Genomic DNA, 23,105 nt, shown 5'->3' on the forward strand with positions numbered 1-23,105 from the left:
TGTGCATATGTATATATAATATATGTATGTAATTTGTCAATACCTTGTCTTGACTATCTTTTCTATTCATTTTGCAACTCTTGATGAATAAAAGTGTGACTTTTAATGGAAAACACAAAAGAAATTGTATAGGTGACCCCAAACCTTTGAATGGTAGTGTTAATAAGTTAAACCGAAATTTCAGTCCAGTGATATTCAGGGGTCAGAGGTCATCCTTAAACACACTGAAGAAGTCTGCACGCCAACCAGAGAGTTGGACATCAGTTTGCAAAGTCTAAAGATCACTATTGAAGCCTTCAATAACATCACAAGACCCCAAAACATGCACGCGGAGCACCTTTTTTTGCACCTTTGCCTTTCAGGCTCCGGGAACACGGAGTGTCTCTGAATCATCGTCCACTTCGGCAAAAGTAAAAATATTGAGCTCCCGAAGTAACACAATTATCACCTCTGTTACAAAATACAGTGGTGTAAAAAGGTCGAGCAAAGTCAGCTACAGACTTTTCACGGGAGGAAGATTTATTCCCAATAAGATAATTTGCTCTCTCATCATCCTCCCTTTCCTCACTTATACTTCAAGCCAAATTAGATTAAGATGGAGCCAGAGATATATGGTAACTTTAATTCTCAGTCAAAATTCCTCTGTGCTCCACTGTGATCACACACCCTGGTTTATACAGTAGAACAGTTTTTATGTTTTTGATGAAAGGAAAAAGCAACAAATTAGATTACAAAGTTAGTTCCTGTTGTTAAGTTGGTAAATTGTTATATACAATTACCTTTTTTTAATTATTTATTTATTTTTTAAATGTAGCTCTATATAATTTTCCAGTGGAATATTTGACCACTTTTTTTCCCCAAAGGTGTCTTAGTCTAACGACAAACACAAGGCACTTCACAATGACACAATTAAAACTGTGTTTATTTGTAAAGAAATATGCTCATGTTTTACATAATTTTGTAGTTACAAATTGTAAAAAGAAAGAATATTAACGCTATTAGCATCGCAGAGTTTCTCTCAAACCAAACGGGAGCAGAGATCTCACAGAAGAGCCCCCCAAGGGTTATGGTGTGAAGTGATAAGCTCTTCAATAGACTGTATACATTGTGTGTGTGTGCGTGTGTTTGTGTGTGTGTGTGTGCAGCTTGTTGCTCAGTCAGAGTGAAAGGGGCTTTTTTTTTTTTTTACAAACAGTAGCTCTTGACGTCGTCTCCATTTATGTCCATCACGTACCCTTGTACAGCTGAAGGATGTCAGAGGAACGGACATTTTCTGAGCAGAGAGTTCATTCAAACCTGCTGTGAATTCTCTCCAGACATAATACAGTGTCAGGTAATCATGGTTACAGAGGAAAAAAGTTAAAGACCCCCAGTCTCTGAGCCAACACAAATGCATCACTCTAATATTCATCATCCTTCTGTCTTTTTTTTGTTCTCCTGAGACACAGTTGAGATACTGCACAGTGGGCGTCTTAAGACACAAAGTCCCCTTAAAGGCACCTGCTAAGCTCTCTCCTTGAGAAAAAAAAAGACAAGTGCTGCATCTGCATTATTTCCCACTTGTTTTGTCCTTAAGACTATCACCACTGTTCACTGTACCATCTGGTGATAAGCTTTCAGTCCTGGAAATTAGCTTCCCCCTGAGAGGAAGGCAGCCCGGCTCAGTTCCTCTCAATTTGCTCAATGTCAAGCTCGCCTCCGAGCTGATACATGTCCTTCCTCATGCTACACAGCCCCGCCCACAGAGGCTCGTTGTTCTTCCCAATTGTCACCTCTGGCGTTGCGTCGCCGCCGCCGTTCGTGGCGTTCCAGTCCCCTTCCTCAGTTGTGGGGTCGGTCCGCGCGTTCCTGGCAACCTCGCCCTCTTTGGTCTGAGGCTGAACGTCCTCTGAGTCGTGTGCATGTGAGCCGATGGCGTCGCTTTGAGCGTTGCTCGTGTGAGCGGAGTCAGTCTGGCTGGACTCACAGCTGTCCTCTCCTGTGATTCCAGGGCAGCTAAGGCTGTGGAAATTCCGAAGTTTCTGTGGAAGGACAGAGAGATTGTGTTTTTTGGTTGTTTTTTTTAAAAGCAGAACATTTATGTTTTCAAAGATACACTTAAATAAATATGTTTAAGGGGTCAGTATACCCTATTTTTCCAAGTTAAACTAGTTCCCTGGTGTCCTAATTAACATGTCTTGGTCAAAACACCATAAGGATGAAGCACCACAGCAGTTCAATCACCCTGCCAAAATAGTCCTGTTCACAACGCTCTGTTTAGTAGTATCTCTTTAGGTCCACCTTAAAAAAAAGTAAAATGAAACCTAAGGGACAGGAAATGACATCAGCCACAGAGGCTACTGGGAGCTAACAGCAGTTAGCGTTTAGGAAAGTGATCATTTGCAGGCTCTAGCAGGCACATTGCTGTCATATATGACATGTATCCACTGGTCAGATAAATCCTCTGAGGCTGGAAGTTTGTGTAGGACTCTGTGCTGCACTGTGGAGCAAAGAATAGAACTTTTCGCGGACTTCAGGTTTTAGGATACCGTTGCCCTCGCCAGCACTCTCGTGTGTTTTATGGAAAAAGTGGAGCTCCGCGAGACAACAATTCCAGGATTTAGGATCCAGATTAAGCGCATTGTGATGTCCCAGTGAGCACGGAAGTCAGCATCGCATGTTTCATCTCCTGTACTTAGACTGAGGAGGACCACAAAAACAGTGAGTCATCTTTTTTCACACTTTGCCGACTGATAGGACATCCAGAGTCCCAAATATAAGGATTTAAATTATTAAAATGTTGATTTTGCATAATACGTCCCCTTTAAATCTTTGGTCTGGTATGACTCCATATGCATATTTTGTGAGGAAATCCAAAACTACGATCCATGTCCGAACAAGCGGACAAACAAAACTGGATTCATACAACCAACCACAGAGTCACAGAGGTCACAGCTGGGACTCAAACACTGGGCAACAAAAAGGTATAAATTTAGCCGGCGTTAACACTGGAGCAACTGGTGGTTGGACGAGTAAAGCTCTGCCACCCAAGGTCCAACGGCCATCTAAGCGCCCAAATACCCAGCGGGCAGACATCATCACTAATGTCAGCCTTTTTGACTGTGCTGTACAAAGAGCACATACATCTGGGAAACCCAGAAACCTCCATAGGCAGAAGCCACATGTGCCAAGCACTGCTGCAGGGCGAGCTCTGTGACAGCTGTGCGCGCTGGAGTAGGATGCTTTATGACAGGCTTATCCAATCTATACAGCTAATGTGGAGAAAGCGGGACAGCTGCCTCATGCCTGACCACTGCACTGTTAGGCCAGAAGGACACAGGAGAATGGGCTCTCTGTGAAACCTCCTGTCACTTGTGTGCTTATGTAATACTTAACAGGCAGGAGGCTGTTGGCCGCGCAGCTTACAGCCAAGTTTATACGGCTCAAACTAATTGATAGATGAAAGACGGATCTATCTTATACTTTCTTCATGATTCACATGAAGAAGGCCCCATCTCAAGTTCCAAAAGCACAAAGTGTCTGCTTCTTTTTCTTGTCTTGTATCTAAACTGGAGTTTAGAAGTGTAAAGACGATTGGCTTTATATATGAAGCATATAAGACAAGTTCAACTAAAGTTATCAGAAAAGTAATCATTCTTTATAATGCCCAGTGTGTAGCATTTAGAAGGTTTTATTTCCAGAAAATATATTTGTGTAAGTGTAGCCTTAGAATAAGTCTTTTCACCTTTTTAAGACTTATTCAAGACACTTCTCAAAATACATTAAGACCGTATCGCCACTTCAAGCTGTAATCAGCAACTCATATTTAACTTAACTTTTTCCCATGTCTGACGATTTTGGAGTTTATTTTGTGCGATGTCGGATATTATTTTGAGCGGGGAGGAAAATAAATACATTCATGCATACTTTTTTCAGTCAATCTCTATGGACACAATTTAATGCCTCATGAAATCGTGATTGAGGCTTTTTTAAAACGTTGTAATGGCCTTCATTTTCCCAAAATTGATTTATCATCTTTTAATATTTTTTAAGACCCCGTGGACACCATGCTTTTATGTGTATTGTATGTTCCTTGTTTTTAAACCATGTTTCATGTATAAACATGTGGTCAATACTGATATTTTTACATGTTTCTCATACAATTTTTTTTTGGTTTTGGCAAAAGCTCTCCCTCAGAACCATTAGAAAGGTCCAAGGAGGAGGGAGGTGAACATTTTTCAGCGGAAATCAGTCGGAAAGGTCTGCACCAGGCAGCAATACATCACAATCTTTTGTCATGGCTCTGGCCAAGCTGGTACATTTGTCAGCAACAGGCTGGTGTCACACTGCAGCCTTCTGTCTTTTGAACTTGACTCTCAAAAGTCATATTTCTGGCCCAGACTATGGGACCGAGCTGATAAGACTGTGAGTACAGTCTGGAATATCACAAAAAAAGCGAATGGCATTGAAATGAACGACACAGAGTTGTTCTGCGAGGGGAAACCTGAGGTGGAGAATATCTTTGACACCGTGTCCTCACATAGTTTTTTTTTGTACCACATCACAATAAGGGTCACGAGTAAATGCTGCTGGAGTGTTTTCCTGCTACTGGAACTCCGGTGGGAGAGAGGAGCAGAAAGTCTCCTCATCCATACTGACCTTGACTCTCCGTCAATATAAGCTGATCAATAGCTCATGAGGCCTGGTTGTGGCACCGATCCACCCACTGAGCTGAATTTACAGAAATCAATATCTCTTTACCCAGCACGCATCTCTTCTACGCGGCGATCTATAGCCTCTGCCACAGCTGCTCTGCTTCCTGACATTCACGGAGCCGCAGTGAGCCACGCGTAGGGTAGCTTTCCTTCTCTGGGAAAACTACACCACTGTGGTGAGAGTGGATGACCGGACACTTTGCAGACACATTCTGCAGCACTGTGACTGCTCTTTGAACAGTAAGGTGACTTTGAATACCAAGAGTGAGTAATAAAGTGTCCATGACAAGTTAACATCTTTCATGAAACATCAACATGAAAATGCTGATTATTTAGTTGTTTAACAAGGCCAAAAAATGTCTGAATGTCAATTTATTTTCTCTAAACTCTAAAATAATCCCCTGAGATAGATTAAAAAGGATTTTAAATCGAGTAAGTTGATATCTCCTGGAAGATAAAGTTATTTATTTGACCTGACCTGTAAAGTTAAACTCACAGCAGTCCCTTCTTAATACAAAAACAATCAACAAACAGTAGGGAAACCCCAAAGCTAACAATCTCAGAGGCACCCTGACGTCCCTCTGTATAAACATTGTTGTTTGTCTCACCTAATGCTCATTTCTCTACATCGACCTCACTGCTGTTTGGAGTGTGTGTGTGTGTGTGTCACAGCAGCACTGTTGTTAAGTTACTGCTGAACTCAGGATGACTTTCTCAGAGGGGCCAAGTCCAGCTCGGTGTTTATGATCCAGTCAGAGTTTGTGTGAAACTTTACCATGTGTGTCTGTGTGCTAGTGGGGCAAAAGGACAAACGATGTGCAGATAAAACACACGTTGTCTGTTGTAGCAGTCAACTTCGGGAGTGGATCCACCCAAAAGCACTCTTCTTTTTTCTTTTTTTTTTTTTAAATCAGATTGATTTTGAACATATTAATTGTATAATCCATTCTTTGCTGCATGCTCTACATGTGAAGACACACTTAATGGAATGTGACCAGTCCTTCGTGACAATCGCATTTAATGACAGTGCCTACAGAAACGGAGGTTCACGGACGGAGAACAGACACTATGGCATGACCTTAGTTGGAAGTTTATCTAACATGGAGCAAATTGTCCTAACAACAGAGTGACACTGATGGACCTAACAGAGCTTCCAGCAGGCATGACCATTTCTCCAGGGTCTTGTCTCTGAAGCTCAGGCTGTGGCAAGTTCCAGCAAAAACAAATGCCATATTAAATTCAACTAGGGATTCCCTGATCAGTGTATATTGGCTTGATTGAATATGATATAAATCAGTTGTGCTTTATGATCTGTGACACTTAAAGTACTAACCTGGGTCATCTTTGCCAGATCCAAAGAAGGCCTCTGTTTATGTGTGTCGTCTGGTCTTCTACGCTTCACACCAATCTTCTTATCATTTAGGACACAGGGCTGTGAGCGACTGCGGGCGAGACCCCCCTGTCCACCGCGGCGCTCCAGCTCTGGAGTGGAATCTGGGGAGCTGGGTGGTGAGGGTTCACGAGCCTCGGGGAGGCAGATCTGTTCGTGAGAGAAGTATAGGGGCTGCAATGGGGGTTCGGAGGAGGGTGTCAGACCAGTGAAAGCTGAGGGGCAAGGGAGACGCTGGGTGAAACAGGGCTGCTCCAGAATGTTGGAGCGGGCCGGCAGGCTGAAACTGGAGCTGCGCTGCATGGCTGGGAAACCCAGCTGTGCATTCCCTACAACGCTGCGCTGGACACTGCCTCCACTGTGGCACCTCCTCTTCTCCACCGCTGTCCACACACGAGAGCCCTGCGGGCGCCAGGTGGAGCGGCAACCGCCGAGCTCGTCTGAGCACGACAGGGACCGGCACTGCCGCTTGCTGGGAGGCGCAGTCGAGTGGGACGTTGCAGCCTCGGTCAAGCTAAGGTCCTGCAACAAGCTGGTGATTGTGCTTGATCTGGAACCGACATCCCAATCCCAGTGGGCCGAACTTTTGTGCACCTCAGGCAGGACATCCCACAGGCTCTCCAGGCTGGTTCCTACAGGCCTATGCTGTATGGCACAGCTGTGGCCCACCTCATGCCACCGACTTGTCTCTGCAACAAAAGACCAGATTTGTTTGTCACTCTTATTTTTGGAGGAATATCACCAATCTCAACTTTCAAGCAACAATTTATTTCCTTGCGCCCCATTGACAGTAATGCCAGTAACACAGTGACATTAGTGTTAGGGGCATTTCTCTGAGAGGCATTTGTTGTACAAGAAAACTTTTTAAAATTGATTTAGTTCAATTTAATTTTCTTTTTTTTCCCTTAACCATGAGAGGTCACATTTGCAGACTTCGACATGAACCACAATCATGCCAAGTCCCAGCATGTTTACTTTGTTGACTCACTGTATTGTGTAAATGAAACTAAAAATAAACCTTGTCCCTCAGATTCTGCTTCACTATAAACCTGACAGGGACAGGGAGCGAAGCTGAAAGTCTAAATGGCTTGATCGCGCACAGAGTTCCGTTCGGAAAGCACCTGTTTTCGCTTCAACAGAAAGTCAATTGAATTAACAGATCAGCCAAATGAACTGGTCAGTCAACTTTGAGTTGAATAACACACATCAAGGCCTCTGTGCAGGCCTGGTATGCAAAATGTCTATTTTTCTCCACTGGAGATAAAAATCCAAAAATACCATCGACAGAACAAGGAGGCAAGAAACAAAGGGCATTGTTAACAACACCTACTGGTTTCTGCCGTGTTCTCTGCCAGACAGAATCACCAACTTAGCGTAAAGAGATTATACAGTTCAGTCTTACAATACAATGACTGTAAAGGCTGTTGCTCCTACAGTAAGGAAATGAAGAATACAGGGCTCTGTACCCATAACCCGAATGATCCACTGCAGTTTGTCACGTCCACAGCATTGAAGCATGCAGGTGTGACATAAGAACCTTGGCAAAGATAAACTAATGACACATAATCATTAACACATGTTGGCATAAACACCTGTCAGGCCTGTCTCACAATAATGTGTGTGACCATCAACGAGATTTTCTGACATCATATAAGAAAAAAACACACCCTGCTGTGTGTGTGTCACTGAACACCGGAGCATTTCTGACCTCTTCAAGTTGTTAGGTACAAATGTAAAAAATAAAAAGTAAAAGTGGTAGAGGACTACATACATCCATTATTTTTACCGCTTGTGATTTCATAAAAATATGCATTGCTTTACAATATTTAGAAACACTGAACTAATATTTTTGGATGTGTGATTTTTGTATGTATGTGGTAAAAGATGACAACACACTTACCCATGAGTCCACAAGAGAAAAGTGCAGTCCCCTGGCTCATGGTCTGTGCCTGAAACTGTGAAAAAAATATATCATGTTTAAACAGGTATCACGGTCATCTCTCAACAAAAACAACAAAAAAAAACAAAGAAAAGCCTATAAAATCAATAATATAGTGCTGGCCCCAAGACTGTATGTTGGAGCTCAGGTTTTCTGCTGCTGAGTGATTAAGTCCAAATGCAACTCATAACCAAAGAGGGAGTTCCAGCAGAAATGCCTCTGATTGACACTCAGCCCCAGAGCATGATGACTTCATTTCACGTGGCTTCGAGGGCAAACTCAGCCCATATTCGTGGGGGAATTTTCTCACTCTGTCCAGGCAGAAAGAAGAATCTGTTGCATGAATGCTGATGAGAAAATGAGTCAGCATTGCTCGGCTAAGTCGAGCTAAAATACTCCATTGTTGTTTTGATTGAAATAAATGGAACAGCGAGGGGTCCGCGACCAGATGACAAACACACTGGTGATAGCAGTTGGCGGCAATTGTGATGCAATTAACAGTAACTGCAACAAAATACATCACTCATTGGCAGATAAAATGTCAAGATAAATCTGAAGATATGCTTCCCGGTATGCTTTAAGGCAACACACAAACAAATTCAACTCAAGGAAGTTAAATGTCAGATTTTAACTTTAAACTATCTAAAATATCACACTAAGCTACAAAACTCCTGTGTAAATATCCCCATTTAGAGCAGCACCTTGTCACCTTTGTCAGGTGCTGAGGCCCGTTGGCGGGGCTTCATGTAAACACATTTCAAACAGGGAAAAAAAACATATGCAAGTAGAAAAATAACCTCTCACCAAGCCAAAATCTTTCCTCTTGGATGTTACATCGTCGGCACTCTTCTTTTCCAGTGTTTTCTTGTAAATGATTACCATGGCAACACACATCCTTGACTGCAGTCGTTCCAGTGAGGGAAAGAAGAAGTAGTGGTAGCCATCTTGGTCAGCGTGGTGTGAACTGGATGTTTTCTCAGAAGTTTAGGACGCCACCTCAGCTTCTCTGGGAATGTGCTTCCTGAGCAAGACACACACAGATGAACACGGAATTAGAACTCAGTAACATTTTGGCAGCCATTTAAAGCAGAGACCAATTCAGCTTGATTTGGGATAACCGGTCACCTGGTGTGATTCTTTTAAAAGTACCAAAGGTTTGAAGCTTTTTCCTTTGTGGGATGAGGTAGCTGGATCCACACTGGTTACAACTCTTTAAAATTCAATAAGCTCCAAACTATTCAGTACTACCTTTAATGCAAATGAGTGACAGTGTAAGAAAACCCGAAGCTTCCAAACACAATCCATTCTCAATGTCCTGCCATGCACCACAGGAACAACCTGCTCAACATCCATAAAAGTGAAAGACAGGTGGGAGAATGTCGAGGGAGGCTGGTGGTTTGACAACTTACTTAAAGTATCGTATATTAAATAATTAAATAATTATTATATCAAGAAAGTGTGGACAGAAATTACACATTGCATTTTCACTTCCACATGGTCTCTACAGTGTCACCAAAAGTGGAACTTTATCCCTTGTTTGGCTCTTGCCTGTTCAAGTGGAGGATTATCAGTCATCTGAGAGAATGAATTTCCTCTTAAGTGCTGCACACTGGAGCACACAGAGAGAGAGAGGAATAGAGCAAAGTCAAAGTTGTGTAAGTGAATCCTCAGAGGCTGGCTGGGAATAGCTGACCTTGCGGTTATCAAAACAACCCTCTTCGCATTAATGCTGCTCCACAATTACAGTAAAACAGCTGATTAACCACAGATGTAAGTCTATACACCCATCACAGGAGATTTTTACTGCCGCCAGATCAGCTTAACTAATATTTTTATTTACATAGCACATTTTCAAACACAGTTGTAAATTATAATATAAAAAAATCCACAGCAGCCCAAACTAAACAAGAAACAGTTGTAACTGGTGCTGACTTGAGAGGGTTGGGACTACCTTTACTTTTGCAGTTAAAAGGCTGAGATATGAGAATCGGAGGATTGAGAAGTTGTACTGTGTAGGAAAAGGATCAGAAATGTAACTGTGGGCAAGGTCATGGACCTACATGATCTTGTGGTTTATTCAAATGTTCACAGGAAGCCAACAGAGCGATCCAAGAACAGAGATAATGTGAGGCCCGGCGGCTTGTTTTATTTAGTAGCCTGGCAGCTTCATTTTGAACCAACAGTAAATGATTTGGAGCAGCTTGATGGAGGCACATATGCGGATATTGAAATAATCTACAGGAGGAATGTCAATAGTTCAAGATCCACAGAAGATTAATACATCTGATGTTAGTGATATGGTATTGTTGAAGAACATATGGCTGGATAAAATGAGGAGCACAACAGTCAAAACGTATACTGACCATAAGATAATGGCAAGCAGAATATTTGATAGTTTGAAAGAAAAATTGAAAGGAAAAGTTATCAGGTGGAGTAAAAAACTACTTAAATTTATTAGGCTAAGCAGAAAAATAGATCCATATAATTGTGACTTGAAAGTGGAATGGTCCAAGGACCAACCCCTGAGGGATTCCATACAGCAAGGGAGCTGAGGAGGACTCATGATTGCAAATACAAGCATTGAAATATATCTATTAGTATGATAGGAATGACAGTCGTTGCAGACTGTTCCACAAATGCTTGCATTGCCATTAGGCGGTTGCAGCAAAGTGCAGTTGACACAAGGTTGCCCTGCAAGGTTAGTGTCTTGTTTGAATGACAGAACAACTGCAAGCACAGAAAGAGGTGAACAGAAAGTGATGAAACAAAAGAATGTTCTGTGCAGAAGATGAGACACTGTGGGAAACAAAAGAAGCGACATCAGAGTTTGCGGGTGGTGGCGTGGTGTGAGTGTATGTGCAGCTGGGGGGTGGGGGGTTGGCGGTGAGGGGGGATCGGATCACAAGACAAGAGGGAGCTGACATAGTGGAGGTGCTGTTTGCATTCAGCATATGATTTTCATTACCGACACTTATCACATCAGGAAAACAGCTTAAACGCAAGCATGTTTTTAACTGAGTTCTATGCAGAGATAAAATGCGGTTCAAGGACTTCTGGCAGCTTTAATGTATGGCCTCTGAGAATAGTAGTAATAGTAAAATCTTGAAGCCAGACTAGGTCCGGCCCTGTTATACTGTGCATGACCATTAACCACACAAATCTGTGTTCCACAGAAGAGATAACTCAGGACGTGCTGAGGTAGAGGAAAGAGTTGTTTATATCTTGCCCTTAATGGCTCTGTGATGGACTCAGATGGCATTGGCATTTGGCACAGAAGGAAAAAAAACCTCGCCCATAGAAATAAAATTGGGAAAGACAAAAAAAAAAGCTCTTTAACACAACTTTTACCCCAAAGGACACTAAGTTATGTTTTCTTCCCCTGGAAAAATGGAAAAACTCAAGCCTGACAATCTGAACTTTAAACTGTAAACATCATCTATTATATTCAGTTACAGAGAACTGCAACAGTTTATCATCCTTCTCATGCTTAGGCATTATGGTTGTTTTTTTTTATCGCATAAATCTAAGCCGAGCACTTTAAATGGGTGAGGTTTATAACATAATTATAAACATTCCTCGACATCATGACATAAGTTGTACACACAATTAGAAGAGCCTAACCTTGCCCCACAGCCTTTGAAAAGCATTCAAACCTTGGAGAGTTTGTGAATAGGAAACATCTTGCGAAGCAGCAGCAATGGACAAAACTTGAAACTAAACGCAAGACAGAGGCATTCCAAGGCATGGTCTCCAGAGCTTAAAGGATGCACCCGATACTACGTGAAGAACGACACAGATGAAGCTGTACTCGTGTAAGATGAGGGATCAAGATGTTCTCTCCGAGAAGTGCCACTCCTCTTCTCACACCAGAACTGGATTCACCTCCATGACGATGCAGCTACTATCAAGAATCAAAGGGAGTCTCTACACTTCTGCAGCCTGATAGCTCTTTATCTGGGTTGGAGCAGCAGCCACCATGACAACTGAGAAGTCTAATCTCTTAGAAGGGAAAGAATGTTGGACGACGTTTCCATCGCATGCGAAATGGCTGCTGACTGACTGCGGCAAAGTTGACAGTGGCAGTGCAGTGACAAGACGCCTTCCTAAAAGACAACAAGAATGTTGTCTTGGACGAGCTGACGGGAGTCCACACTTCCTTTGTGGTGAACAAAAGTTTTTCAACCTTTGCTACTCTAAGTGTGAGAATAAGCTATCGCGTGGCCTAAATGAGTGCTAGATAGGAAAAGAATAAACAACAGAGTCTATTATTCAAGTATAAAGTGGAGGCCAGCTGTGTTTTCTATACAAGATCAAACACCGCAGTCGTAAATGACACATTTGAAGACTCATAAATTATGGTATGGTGCAGTCCAAAAAGTCCACAGTCAGCATAGCCGTTTTAATTGGCAGCTGAGCTGTGGTCACCCATGAAAGCTGCATGGGTGACCTTCTATACATTGCTCCGACTGTAATCCCACAGGTTAGGCCAACATTACAAAAGGATTTGGCAGCTTTGTGTCTGACTTGACAATTAGTGTTAATGCTAATCTATTCTTCGGGCACTGGGCGGGACAGCTGGTGTGATATTTTTGCACCTTGTTAGGCTACTGAAAATGCTATTTGACTTAAACTAGTTTTAAGATTAATATCATAACAGCTTTGCATGTTTTCCCTCAGATTTGTGAAATGTTTTATTTATCAACTATACAATAATTAATTAATTTACATTTTTCATAATACTAATATATTGAAATGTTTTTCAGTATAACTTTTGTGGCTATATTGTCAAGCCCTCCCTTTCATGTGTGTAAATTGATACATTAAAAAAACCTTAATGTTAGTTGAATTTCCAGGTATGCTCCTTTGACATTCCTGCAACAAAGCAGTTGGATCTACATCCTGCTCTCAACAATCCCAGGATTGTGGCCGTCTCAGTAATCCAAGCATCTGCTGAGCAACTGAGATGGCCCGACTTGAAACCGAACAGAGAGATTTTTGCTGCTCTTCATCAACATACTGCTTGTCAATGGAATGCTGGGAAAGGGTTTCGCCTTCCCATTGCACAAAAAGATTCCTTAAGAAAGATTATGAATGTTCCTAAAAAGCCTGACGTGTTCACACTAACGGCTTAATTCTTTGAGTTGCATGGCTTGTGCATAATCCATATTTGGACACAATAGTGGTTGTGTTGACAGACCATGTCATAAACGACAGACAGACTTCTAGGGACCATGATCAGGGAATAACTGAATGTCAAACTGTGCGACCATTTCTGCTTTTTCAACAGTAATGTGCATCAACAACAATAATAATACTAATACATTCTAGATTTTTAAAACATGGTACTTTCATTGTTAGTGCTTTTAATTATCTGCCACAAAGGGCAGGTGCCACCAAGTTTCGCTATGGCTGACTGACTGAAAAGAAATTTATGAAACCTCATTGTAGAGTGCAGGCTAGCCCGCAGCTGTCCCTATGCTCACAGAAATTAGGCGATGTCAAACAGGAGGCACACACTACATCTAAAGCAGTGAGTGAATAGTCAGAAATGAGCATGGCTGGGAGGCTTCAATCGTAGTTATCAAGCTCAGTTAAGGGCCTGGGGTACAGCCAATGTCTCACAAGCATGCAGCTGCCCACTTACCATAAACACAAAGGCTCAGCATGGCTATGCATGGCAGCCAAGGAGGCCTACGTTTTAAAGCAGGCCTGCTGTTTAATTATCTCATACATAATCACTTGCACTGTATACATTAGTCCAGAACAAGAGCCTTTTGGAGCTCTGTAATCGAGGCTTTTAACAAACCTGTCCAAGCTGGGGAGAAAAGTTGTCCACTTGAATGCTAAATCTGACAAAAGTCTCTTAATTACAAAGAACTGAAGACACAACATCTGTCTACTTCCACAGCAGAATAACCTTGCATGTTAATAGACCAAAATAAAAATAAGTCACATCCACGGGACAAATCCCCATTAAAATTCCAACCAAAATTCAGAATGGAGAGGAAAGGTGCTCTTCATTTAGATGCAGGAATTTCTCCAGCCTCTCGCCAATCATGTATATATAATGACACAAGAGAAAATATGGAACAAAAATTTGCCCACATAAATGTTTGTGTATTGTCTGAGCAAGATCTAAGATTACCTCAGAATGTGTCTAAATATATCGGTGATGTGGTCAAGGAAAGAGGAATTGTCTGCAAGCTCCGTTTAGCCTCCTTACGTTAAGACTAAAACCTCTCACCAGTTTTTCAGATGAGTTTGCCAGCCTTCCAGGTGGATGCCTCTCAGTTTCAGAAGAGTGGGATCTGAAAACTGAGCTCGTCCAAGTAACCAGCACAAACAGTCCCTTAAACCCCTTTTTCCAAAATCCCTCATGAAAGGGAAATGAGTTTGGCAAAGAAATCGGTGTGACGAGAGCTCACAGAATGTTACACACAGGCTACAGTGCAAACAGGATTTTGAGCTGGAGAGAAAGGCCACAAGCCACTAAGGTTAAAATATGAAACGTGTATGCTCAAAAAGGGGGAAAAAAAGATATTTGTGTTTACAGTTGAACAAATTCTCTCTTCTTAAATTATAATTTACACATGTTCAAGCCACTTCAGAACTTAAGCAGCCATAACCATGGTTGTGGCACACTTAGGAGTTCAGGTTTAACAAGCTCTAGTGTTAATGATCCTACCGAGGACTTAAATTGCAGAATCGGTTACATTGTGTGTCAGCCAGCCCCGTCCTCATACCTGAGGGGAAGGTTGGCTAGATAAAGATAAGACATCACATTCCACTGCAACTGGCACAAAATGTGCCATAAAAGGAAAAAAAAAGCCACTATTATGGCCACTAAATAATGGGGCATCCGACACAAAAGCATGCACACTGATCGTGTTGAAGAAGTTTTTTGTTTTTTTTTAAGTCATATGTTTGCCCCCTAATTACACTTCCCTATCTTGTCCTGAGTTCCACGCATGATTGAAACCCCAGTTTCCACTTCAATGTCACATAAAAAACTTTTTGGAACCCAAGGGTGATTTTATCTCTTTGCATGTCAGCTAATCTGATAGAGTTAACACACATTATGAGATGGCAGACAAGTCATGCATAGTTTCTATTGTAGCACAAAGGAGGCGAAGGGATGATACTGACACGAAAAGCAGTAATTACCAGGGATGATTTTAAGACTGAATATGTATGGACATGTTCAAGCTTACTGACACTTGTTATATTAACCTTCCCAACAATATTTAACCCCATACTCTTCCATTCAACTGTAATGCACACGTAATAAATGGTCAATGAGCAGATAATAATCACTTCAAGCTGCATTTATGTAAGTTTTGACCCAAACAAGACAAAAGGAACAGCCTGTACACATGAGGACAAGTTGCTAAGCTAACTAAGTTTAGTTTGGTACACTTTAAGAAGTTTACTGACACTAGACAATTGTAAAAGTACATGTCAGTGTAAAAAAAGTAACTATTTATACGAGACACTCACTTTCAAAACACAAAAGAACACAACAGTTTATAAACCAAATGCAGCCTCTTGTAGTTAGCCAGCACAGACACTTATTTGACCAAAAACTACGACTCACAAGCCTCACGGTGTGCGCCCCGGCTCTCCAACAGCACCCCGCGGCTGCTTAAGTTCGCTGGACCATGTTGAGTTTAGTTTTATCAGACAGACACAACAAGGCGTGAGGCAGGAAGCGATGCGAGCGCTTCACTACACGTCCTACTACGAGCAGCTTCTGCAAACTACAACATTGCCCCAGCGGACTACTGTCCAAAATTGCACGCTAATGAGCCTGTGACAACATACACGAGCTGCACCACTTCTCACAGGGGTGGAGGGTGTCCGCTAACTTGTCCGCCGCAACTAAATGCTACAGTTTCACTCGAATTATATACACAAGTTGTCTTATTACGGCTTCACATATCAGTCAAGCGAAGAGTATAGTGTTAAAAGTGAAATATAAGTCTTTATATTACTTTTCTTTTAGCACGCACCACCCCTGCGCGTGTAACTAGTGGTCCGATCCACCCTACAGTCATGAAAAGTAATCAGAGTTTTGAGCTGTGCATATAGACAGGGCACTTTCACGACATACAGCGGTGTAACACGATAACCTGGCAACTGTGTGTGATTTAGAGAGCCAGATGACGGAGAACGAAAGGTGTGTGTTGTGTGTGCAGAGCTGTTTCTCCCACACTATGTGAATTCCACTATAATCAGCAATGATCCCAAATAAATACGTTCATTACAAACAGATGTTCTTCCAGGAAGTAAACTCTGGCTTTATCATACCCTACATCAGCACCCAGTATAATTATGTAGCCTTTTAGGCTTTAGTGTGTGTGTGTGTGTGTGTGTGTGTGTGTGTGTATGAATACATGTGGTAATAATACTTTACTATAGAGAATGTATTTTTATTATTCACAACAGTGAAGATAATAATGATAATAATTCATAATAAACACATTAGCCTTTCATGGCACTCAATCAACATAATCGTGACATCAACATTCATTAGCTACAGCATACAAAGCTCTGCAACAATAAAAATAAATGAGGTATACTATACACACTTACATAAGGATTAGGTTAGGGATAAGATAATGCAGTGTCCCAAGAAGAGTAGATGCATCTATGCATGTGTGTGTGTGTTTGTGTGTATATGTCTTAAATGGGCTGTGGGGACCAATTGTCAAACAAACATATTTTTGTGAGGACATTTTGACCTTGTGAGGACATTTTTAGCTGGTCTACACAATTTTAACAGACTTTTTGAGGATTAGGACCTGGTTTTAGGCCTAGGGTTAGGGTTAGAATTTGGTTTAGGTTGGGGTTAGGGAATAGGGAATGCATTATATCCAAGAGTGTCCACACAAATAATGCAAATGTGCATAAACCATAATTACTCTAACAACCTGAGCGATTAAAGATTGTATGCTATTTTGAAAAGGTTTTTGAGAGGTTATATAAAGTTATTTGTTCAGTTGTGTTGTATCATCTATGTCTTTTTTTGTTTATTAGTACACAAATAAGTAATGGAAAACCAATATATGCACACATACTTGAATTAAAGCCAATTCTTATTCTTAAATAAAGTCTTCTTGTGAGCTTTCTATTCTCTAAAGTCAGCGACCATTTTCATTAAAGCATGTTCATATAATGCAGCTTATGTACAGTATATAACAGTGTGTTTACTTGGCTTTTTGGGTGTTTAGATACTGTGCGCACGTTATGAGCACAACAAACAACAAAGTCGCACTGCTTGTATTTGGGATCTCACATCTTTACATGATGCAAGCAAAATGCAGTTATTGAAGTCATACCTGTATATTTGAAAAACAGATGAACAAATGATTTGTCCCATAAGTCCATGTATGCTGAGCTGATTTATTTTGTGGGGGCTGACGTTAACACAGTGGGGCCCAGAAGGGTGGGGAGCTGAGTCTCACCCCTGGCAGACACTGTTGTTAATCAAGGAGTAACATCTGCTGTGTGCCACTAATCTCTCCCAGACTGTCAGACTGCTGTACTGTCCTCCTCGGTTTTAGACTGTCTGTCTTTTGTGTTTCAGGCCACTGTGGATTTGTCCCCTTGACTGTGTAGGCTACAGTGTGGGGGTCACAAGTTGCTGTTTTTTACCCTAACTTCTTCAGCAGTCTGACAAGGAAATACTTTCCAAAACAAATGCACAATCAAACTTTGCATGTGTTGTCGTCCTAAAAGGCACAGATGAGTCTTTTGGAAGCGCTCCGTCAAACACACAGGAGTGGGAGTCTTTGCAACTTACCAACTTTGACAGACTAGTGTGTGCTGTGACTGTCAAAACCATAGGGGGCAGTATCCACCAATCACAGTGCCACAAATAGGCCACAGGGTTAAACTGAAGTGGCTTAGCTTCTTGAGTACATTTTTTTTGACTGTTATTAATGTAACACTTGTTACCATGTGGTGAACAGTAAATAAGAGGTGAGCATCCAAACTCCCAGTGCTGAGACCCCATGCAGAACGCTGGATGCCATCTGTGTCGCAGACAGATGGCTGAAGCACTCCTGTACTGGAGCCATCTCTTCTCAACTTTAATGAACAGTTAATTCCCCTCCATCCCCAACAAAACTCCCCCTTTACGACGTAAGATTCAACAGTTTGTATTCTTTCCCTTAAACTAATGCAACCCGGCTACAAATTCAGTCCAGAATTGAGTTAAGAGTACAGCTCTTTGTGTCTTCCTGTAGTGCCAGAAATGTTCAGTTTAGTAAAGGACAGATCCTAAAGACATTCAACTCCCAAGAGAATGACACTGGAGTAAAAGAAAACACTGACATCGTTTGTCAAAAGGCAGAAGTACATGTATTTACAAACAGTTTTGTTTTTTTAAGGCTGTGGTTGAAATGACTCTCCGATGTAACTCAGTGGGGATACAGGGACTGTCGTCAGGACATCAAAACAGCATATGGTTTCAATGGCACACTGTCTGCATTCTCGTTTATGCCACTAATCCTCGCCTATAATAATTATAGTCACGTTAATTGAACCGGCACAGCTCTGTAGGGGATAGTTAGGAAGAGGCTGGATGGAACCATGGTTTAGCCAAAAGTTTGCGCAAACCTCCGCAGCGTCTGAAAGAGGTGCAGCTGTTCTTCCGGTGATGGTTCATTAGTGACTATGTGAGTGTGTTATTTAGAAGAAAGGTCATCTTAGCTCAGAAAGGTAATTATACGGTTTATGTGGTTAAATAGCTATTAAACAACTAGTGAATTTGGACAATGCTATACAATTACGTAATTTAACTACAGTTGTGGTAGAAATCTCAAGATGTGAAATTGCCTGATGGGTGTTTTTTGTTTTGTTTTTTTAAATGATAAAGTTGAAATAATACGTATTGTATGTATTCGTGCCGATGCATTAACATACAATTCGTTTTCCAGTCTCTCCCTTAAACCTTTCAAATTTCAGAAAAAGGAATGAAGTGCATGTTAATCCAAGCTACTGAATTAAAAAGATATCAAGTAAACGATAGTAAACAGAATTGTACTGGACCAAGTGCAGCATTCACTTCCCAAATGCATTAGAGAAAAAGAAAACATTCAATCGAAATAATGAAGTATGGAAACTACTGTCAATGTTTACCTTAGATGACCCAAGAGATTACAATCATGAAGTTTTCACGCCATTGTTTAACATTTACACAGTGTTTGTGCGTGTGTTTATTTTTGTTCTCATATTTGAAGCATTTCATGAATAATTTGTAATCGAACCAGTTTGTTCACAATCAGAAGCAGCATCTTTCATTTGTTCAGAGACGTTCAAGGTCACTATTATCACGACATATAATGTGATCTTGATCTTAATAAACAGTGTAGAGTGAGGTGCAATGTGAGGCTTTCCACTTCATTTATACTGAAATAGATAACATTTTGAATGTTTCATTATTGTTTTTTTCCGTGTGCTCTTGTGTAAACAGTTTTTGACTTTTCATTATCTTGAGAATCCCCTCGTTCACTCTCCATGTAGGCCTGCACCGAGCGCCACAGTGCTCTGATGTTTCCCTCGCCGAAACCCATTGCCCCTCTTCTCTCGATCAACTCGAGGAAGAAGGTGTCCTCAGCAAAGATGGGCTTGGTGAACACCTGCAGAAGGTACCTAGAAAATGATGATAACAGGATAAGTTACATAAGTATTACATTAATCATCTCATATGTGGGTTGATTTCTCTATTTTCCCAGCAAAGTGGAAAAAAACAAAAACATATCAAGGTGTTATATTTCCTCTCACCGTCTGTTGTCACAGGATGTTTTCAAAGGATCCTGGTGCAGGTCTGTGTCCAGGAGAATGCCATACTGTGCCAGCATCTGGGGGCTGTGTCCTGCCTCTTCGATTTCCTGTTGTTTCCCCACCTGTCACAGCATAGAGCATCGGTAAGTGTTTATAGAATCAGGTGGGGGATAATATGTCTGCAAAATGTTACCTGTATGTGTTATACTATTATTTAATGCAAAAATCAGCCACTGATATATAAGGAGAGATTAACAGGGAAAAATACCATTAATTGTACATTCATTCTTTATGAAACTTTGGACACATTGGATTTGCACTTTCTTGGTGATTCATTACATTCAACTAGAAACTAATAACAGTTTAAATACACATTCTATGGCTGGGCAATAATGATAATAATAATCGCAATGGATAAAATGTAGTTGCATTCAGTGTTTTATGTCACATTTGTGAAATGTTCCTGTGTTTAACAAGTGGACAAAAATGGAAAATCACAGGTCTAAATAGTCAAATTAATTATTGGAGTTATTACAATATCTACTCAATTGAAGATATATATTGTGATTAGCATTTCTGGCCTGACCAAATATGCATTATGTTTTGTGGTAATCTTGTCATTACAGGTCTAAAGGAGTCAAACCTCGGTGTAATAGGCGGGAGGGGGGGAGAAGAACTGCACACCAGCTCCAGCCATTGCATGTGCAGTAGAGAGGATGTTGTCAGTGTACAGTCCAACATGCTGGATCCCTGGAGCCTTGTGCTGCTCCAAGAACGTGTCAACCTGGTTCCTGCCTACAAATGACAGCAAGCAAACACATAGGAGAGGAGTCTTGAGGTCACACAGGGTGGCAGAGGGTAAATTCATTGCAAAAATATGTGGTGGCTAATGTTACCTTGTTCAGGCAGTGACTCTGCAATGACAAACTTGCAGTCAGGCCCTTTTTTGTCCACAGAGGGAAGAACGATGCCGGCTTTGCTGCATTTCCAGTACTCCATGGCGGTAAGACGCAGTCCAATGCCCTCCTGGTTTATGACAAAACCTTCGTCCACATCTTCCTCACTGCACTCAAGAACAAACAGTCATCTTTGTGATATTATCAGTCTGAACACAACAGGAAACTTAACGTGTATGTGGACATGCTGATTTTCTTTTTTTCCTCCATCTGATAAAATATAACTCTTTAATAATTAGGGGTGGGTCAACATATTGACTTCCTCACGCAATGTGATAATTAATACGCTGGCCCATTTATATTGATCTTTAATTATTAAAATAAGGCCCTTATTTATTTGTACATGGAATTTACATGGAAGAAAAAGAGGGCGTTTATACTTACGAGATGTCCCATCTGTGTTCAATGCATAGACTTTATGCACTTTGCTCTCTATGTTGTGTCTAAACAGAGAAATCCTGCACTTTTAACTTTTCACACATGTAATTCTCCAGTGAAACAGATGATGTATCAATATATGATGGTCCTGCAATATGTCGATTATCACAGAATCGTTGTATCGTGATATTATTGGTATCGTGGATCATGTTTCCATATGGTGAACCCAGTGATTCCCACCTCTATTAATGAACACTAAATTATACACAGAATTACTGAGCTGAAATCAACATTAATCAAACTTATTATGCAATTATGGTCTGTCTATCCGATCTATATTTTAGGTCTGCACTCTAAGTCACAAAAAAATGCTCCATAGATAATAACAATAATACATAATATGTATATAATTGATAGCAGTATAAAATAGGAAAACATAAGTTAATCATAAGTATTTATAATACAATAATGGGCCAAAAATTCATCCCCACTGAATAATCTGTGGAAAGCATGACCTTGACTTTTTCTCACCTATCAATGAAAAACCTTTGAAAACCAAAGAGCTGCTCGTACCACCTCATGACCTGCTGGGTGGTTTTCCTTGAACAGGCATAAGTGATGTGATCAAAGTGTGTGATTGGACAGCACATGTCCTCGTCCTCTTCCAGGCTGCAGTCCTTTTCCAGGACATCAAACCCGGGCAGGAATAAACCCGCATATTTAGTCCTGTCAATCAGCGTGTGGCACACATTGCCCACAACTGACTGAACCACAGAGTAGGTGACAGCTCCAGCCTCGTCCTCCACTGTGGTGGGTGGCACCAGGAAGTTACAACCCAAATGGCGAAGGTCCTTGAAGGACTTTTCCACATCGTCCACCTCGAAGCACACGTTACTCACAGTATCCACCGCGTAACTCGGGCTGACGTCGTACAGACATTTCGCTGTTTTATCCTGCGCGTACTTGCCCACGTTGAGCCTGCTTGTGTCTGGTGAATGCCGGTGTGTGATGTCCGGCAGCTCTTCATTCAGTTCCACACCGCTCTGGTTTGGTCTCTCGTTCACGACGAAAACTGCGGCTCCTTTTCTGAAGGCCAGTTGTCGGGACCTGTCCGTAAATCTGGTGGCGAACAGGCTGAACTTGAACTTGGACACAAGGTCATTGGCTATTTTGTTCACGTTAGAAACGTGAAGGGAAATGTGGTGTAAGCCACTCAAGTAAGCTGCCATGTTTCGAGTGTGACGTTTTGACAGGGGGCGTGTCTAAAGACGTAACACACACCCACCACACAACGCCACACACCATTTACTTTATTTATTTACTAATTAAATATAGAAATGTATACTATCATATATAGTTTTAATCCTGCACTTTTTAATCATTAGAACTATTATTAAACTGATTTTTTTAATGTATTTTATAGAATACACAAAATAATCGGACAAAATAAAAATAAAAATATAGGCAGTACATTTGCAGTGCAATTCGCAACATTACAATAATAAACATACAATTATTGTATTTTAACTTTAACCTTGTATAGTCGCTTCACATATTATGTGGAAATGCATATTTATAATTTCTTCTATCTTTACTCTCTTTGCTGCTGTTTGTGAATTTGTGAATTTCCCCACTGCGGGTCTAATAAAGGACTATCTTATCTTATCTCTTAATGCACTGTATACATATATATACTATATACATACAGTATATATATGTATGTATAAATCTATTCAATGACTGGATTCATGTTTGCATGTATTCAGCCCCCTGGATTGATATGGAATGTTGCTTTGAAGTATTAATTGCATTACATTTTTTTCGATTTGGAAAGATTAATTCATAAAGTAAAGTTTTTTTAAAGCTAATCAATAACTGTAGGCTATAAATATGTAATTGATTTTAATATACGTGTACATTCCGCATTAGAGTTTTAACTTTGTTTTACAGCCTGCAGTATT

The 23,105-nt window shown here is 41.0% G+C and overlaps 2 protein-coding genes across 2 annotated transcripts; both read right to left on the reverse strand.

Moving 5' to 3' along the window:
* Positions 1–1,472: 1,472 nt before the first annotated feature.
* Positions 1,473–15,725, reverse strand: fam53b (family with sequence similarity 53 member B). The gene is made up of 5 exons (XM_083903355.1): positions 15,618–15,725; positions 8,828–9,044; positions 7,985–8,039; positions 6,028–6,773; positions 1,473–2,021 (listed from the first exon to the last, which is right to left on the reverse strand). The coding sequence occupies exons 2-5, from the start codon at positions 8,915–8,917 to the stop codon at positions 1,662–1,664; spliced, it is 1,251 nt and encodes a 416-aa protein (XP_083759481.1). The 5' UTR covers positions 8,918–9,044; positions 15,618–15,725; the 3' UTR covers positions 1,473–1,661.
* A 3,545-nt stretch (positions 15,726–19,270) lies between these two features.
* Positions 19,271–22,373, reverse strand: hpdl (4-hydroxyphenylpyruvate dioxygenase-like; the record flags this gene model as incomplete). The annotated part of the gene is made up of 5 exons (XM_083903431.1): positions 19,271–19,678; positions 19,811–19,932; positions 20,454–20,605; positions 20,707–20,873; positions 21,676–22,373. The coding sequence occupies 5 exons, from the start codon at positions 22,371–22,373 to the stop codon at positions 19,465–19,467; spliced, it is 1,353 nt and encodes a 450-aa protein (XP_083759557.1). The 3' UTR covers positions 19,271–19,464.
* Between the last annotated feature and the right edge of the window lie 732 nt (positions 22,374–23,105).

The sequence above is a fragment of the Microchirus variegatus genome (genome assembly GCF_963457635.1).
Source record: "Microchirus variegatus genome assembly, chromosome: 17".
Classification (NCBI taxonomy): domain Eukaryota; kingdom Metazoa; phylum Chordata; class Actinopteri; order Pleuronectiformes; family Soleidae; genus Microchirus; species Microchirus variegatus.

Bases quoted from the DNA above. Each gene is read 5' to 3' on its own strand.
- fam53b (XM_083903355.1), bottom strand. From the start codon at position 8,917: ATGTGTGTTGCCATGGTAATCATTTACAAGAAAACACTGGAAAAGAAG. The intron at 8,040-8,827 runs GTGAGAGGTTAT...TTTTTTTCACAG, and splicing joins AGAGGAAAGATTTTGGCTTG to TTTCAGGCACAGACCATGAG. The intron at 6,774-7,984 runs GTAAGTGTGTTG...CTTTTGTTGCAG, and splicing joins TTTCTCTTGTGGACTCATGG to AGACAAGTCGGTGGCATGAG.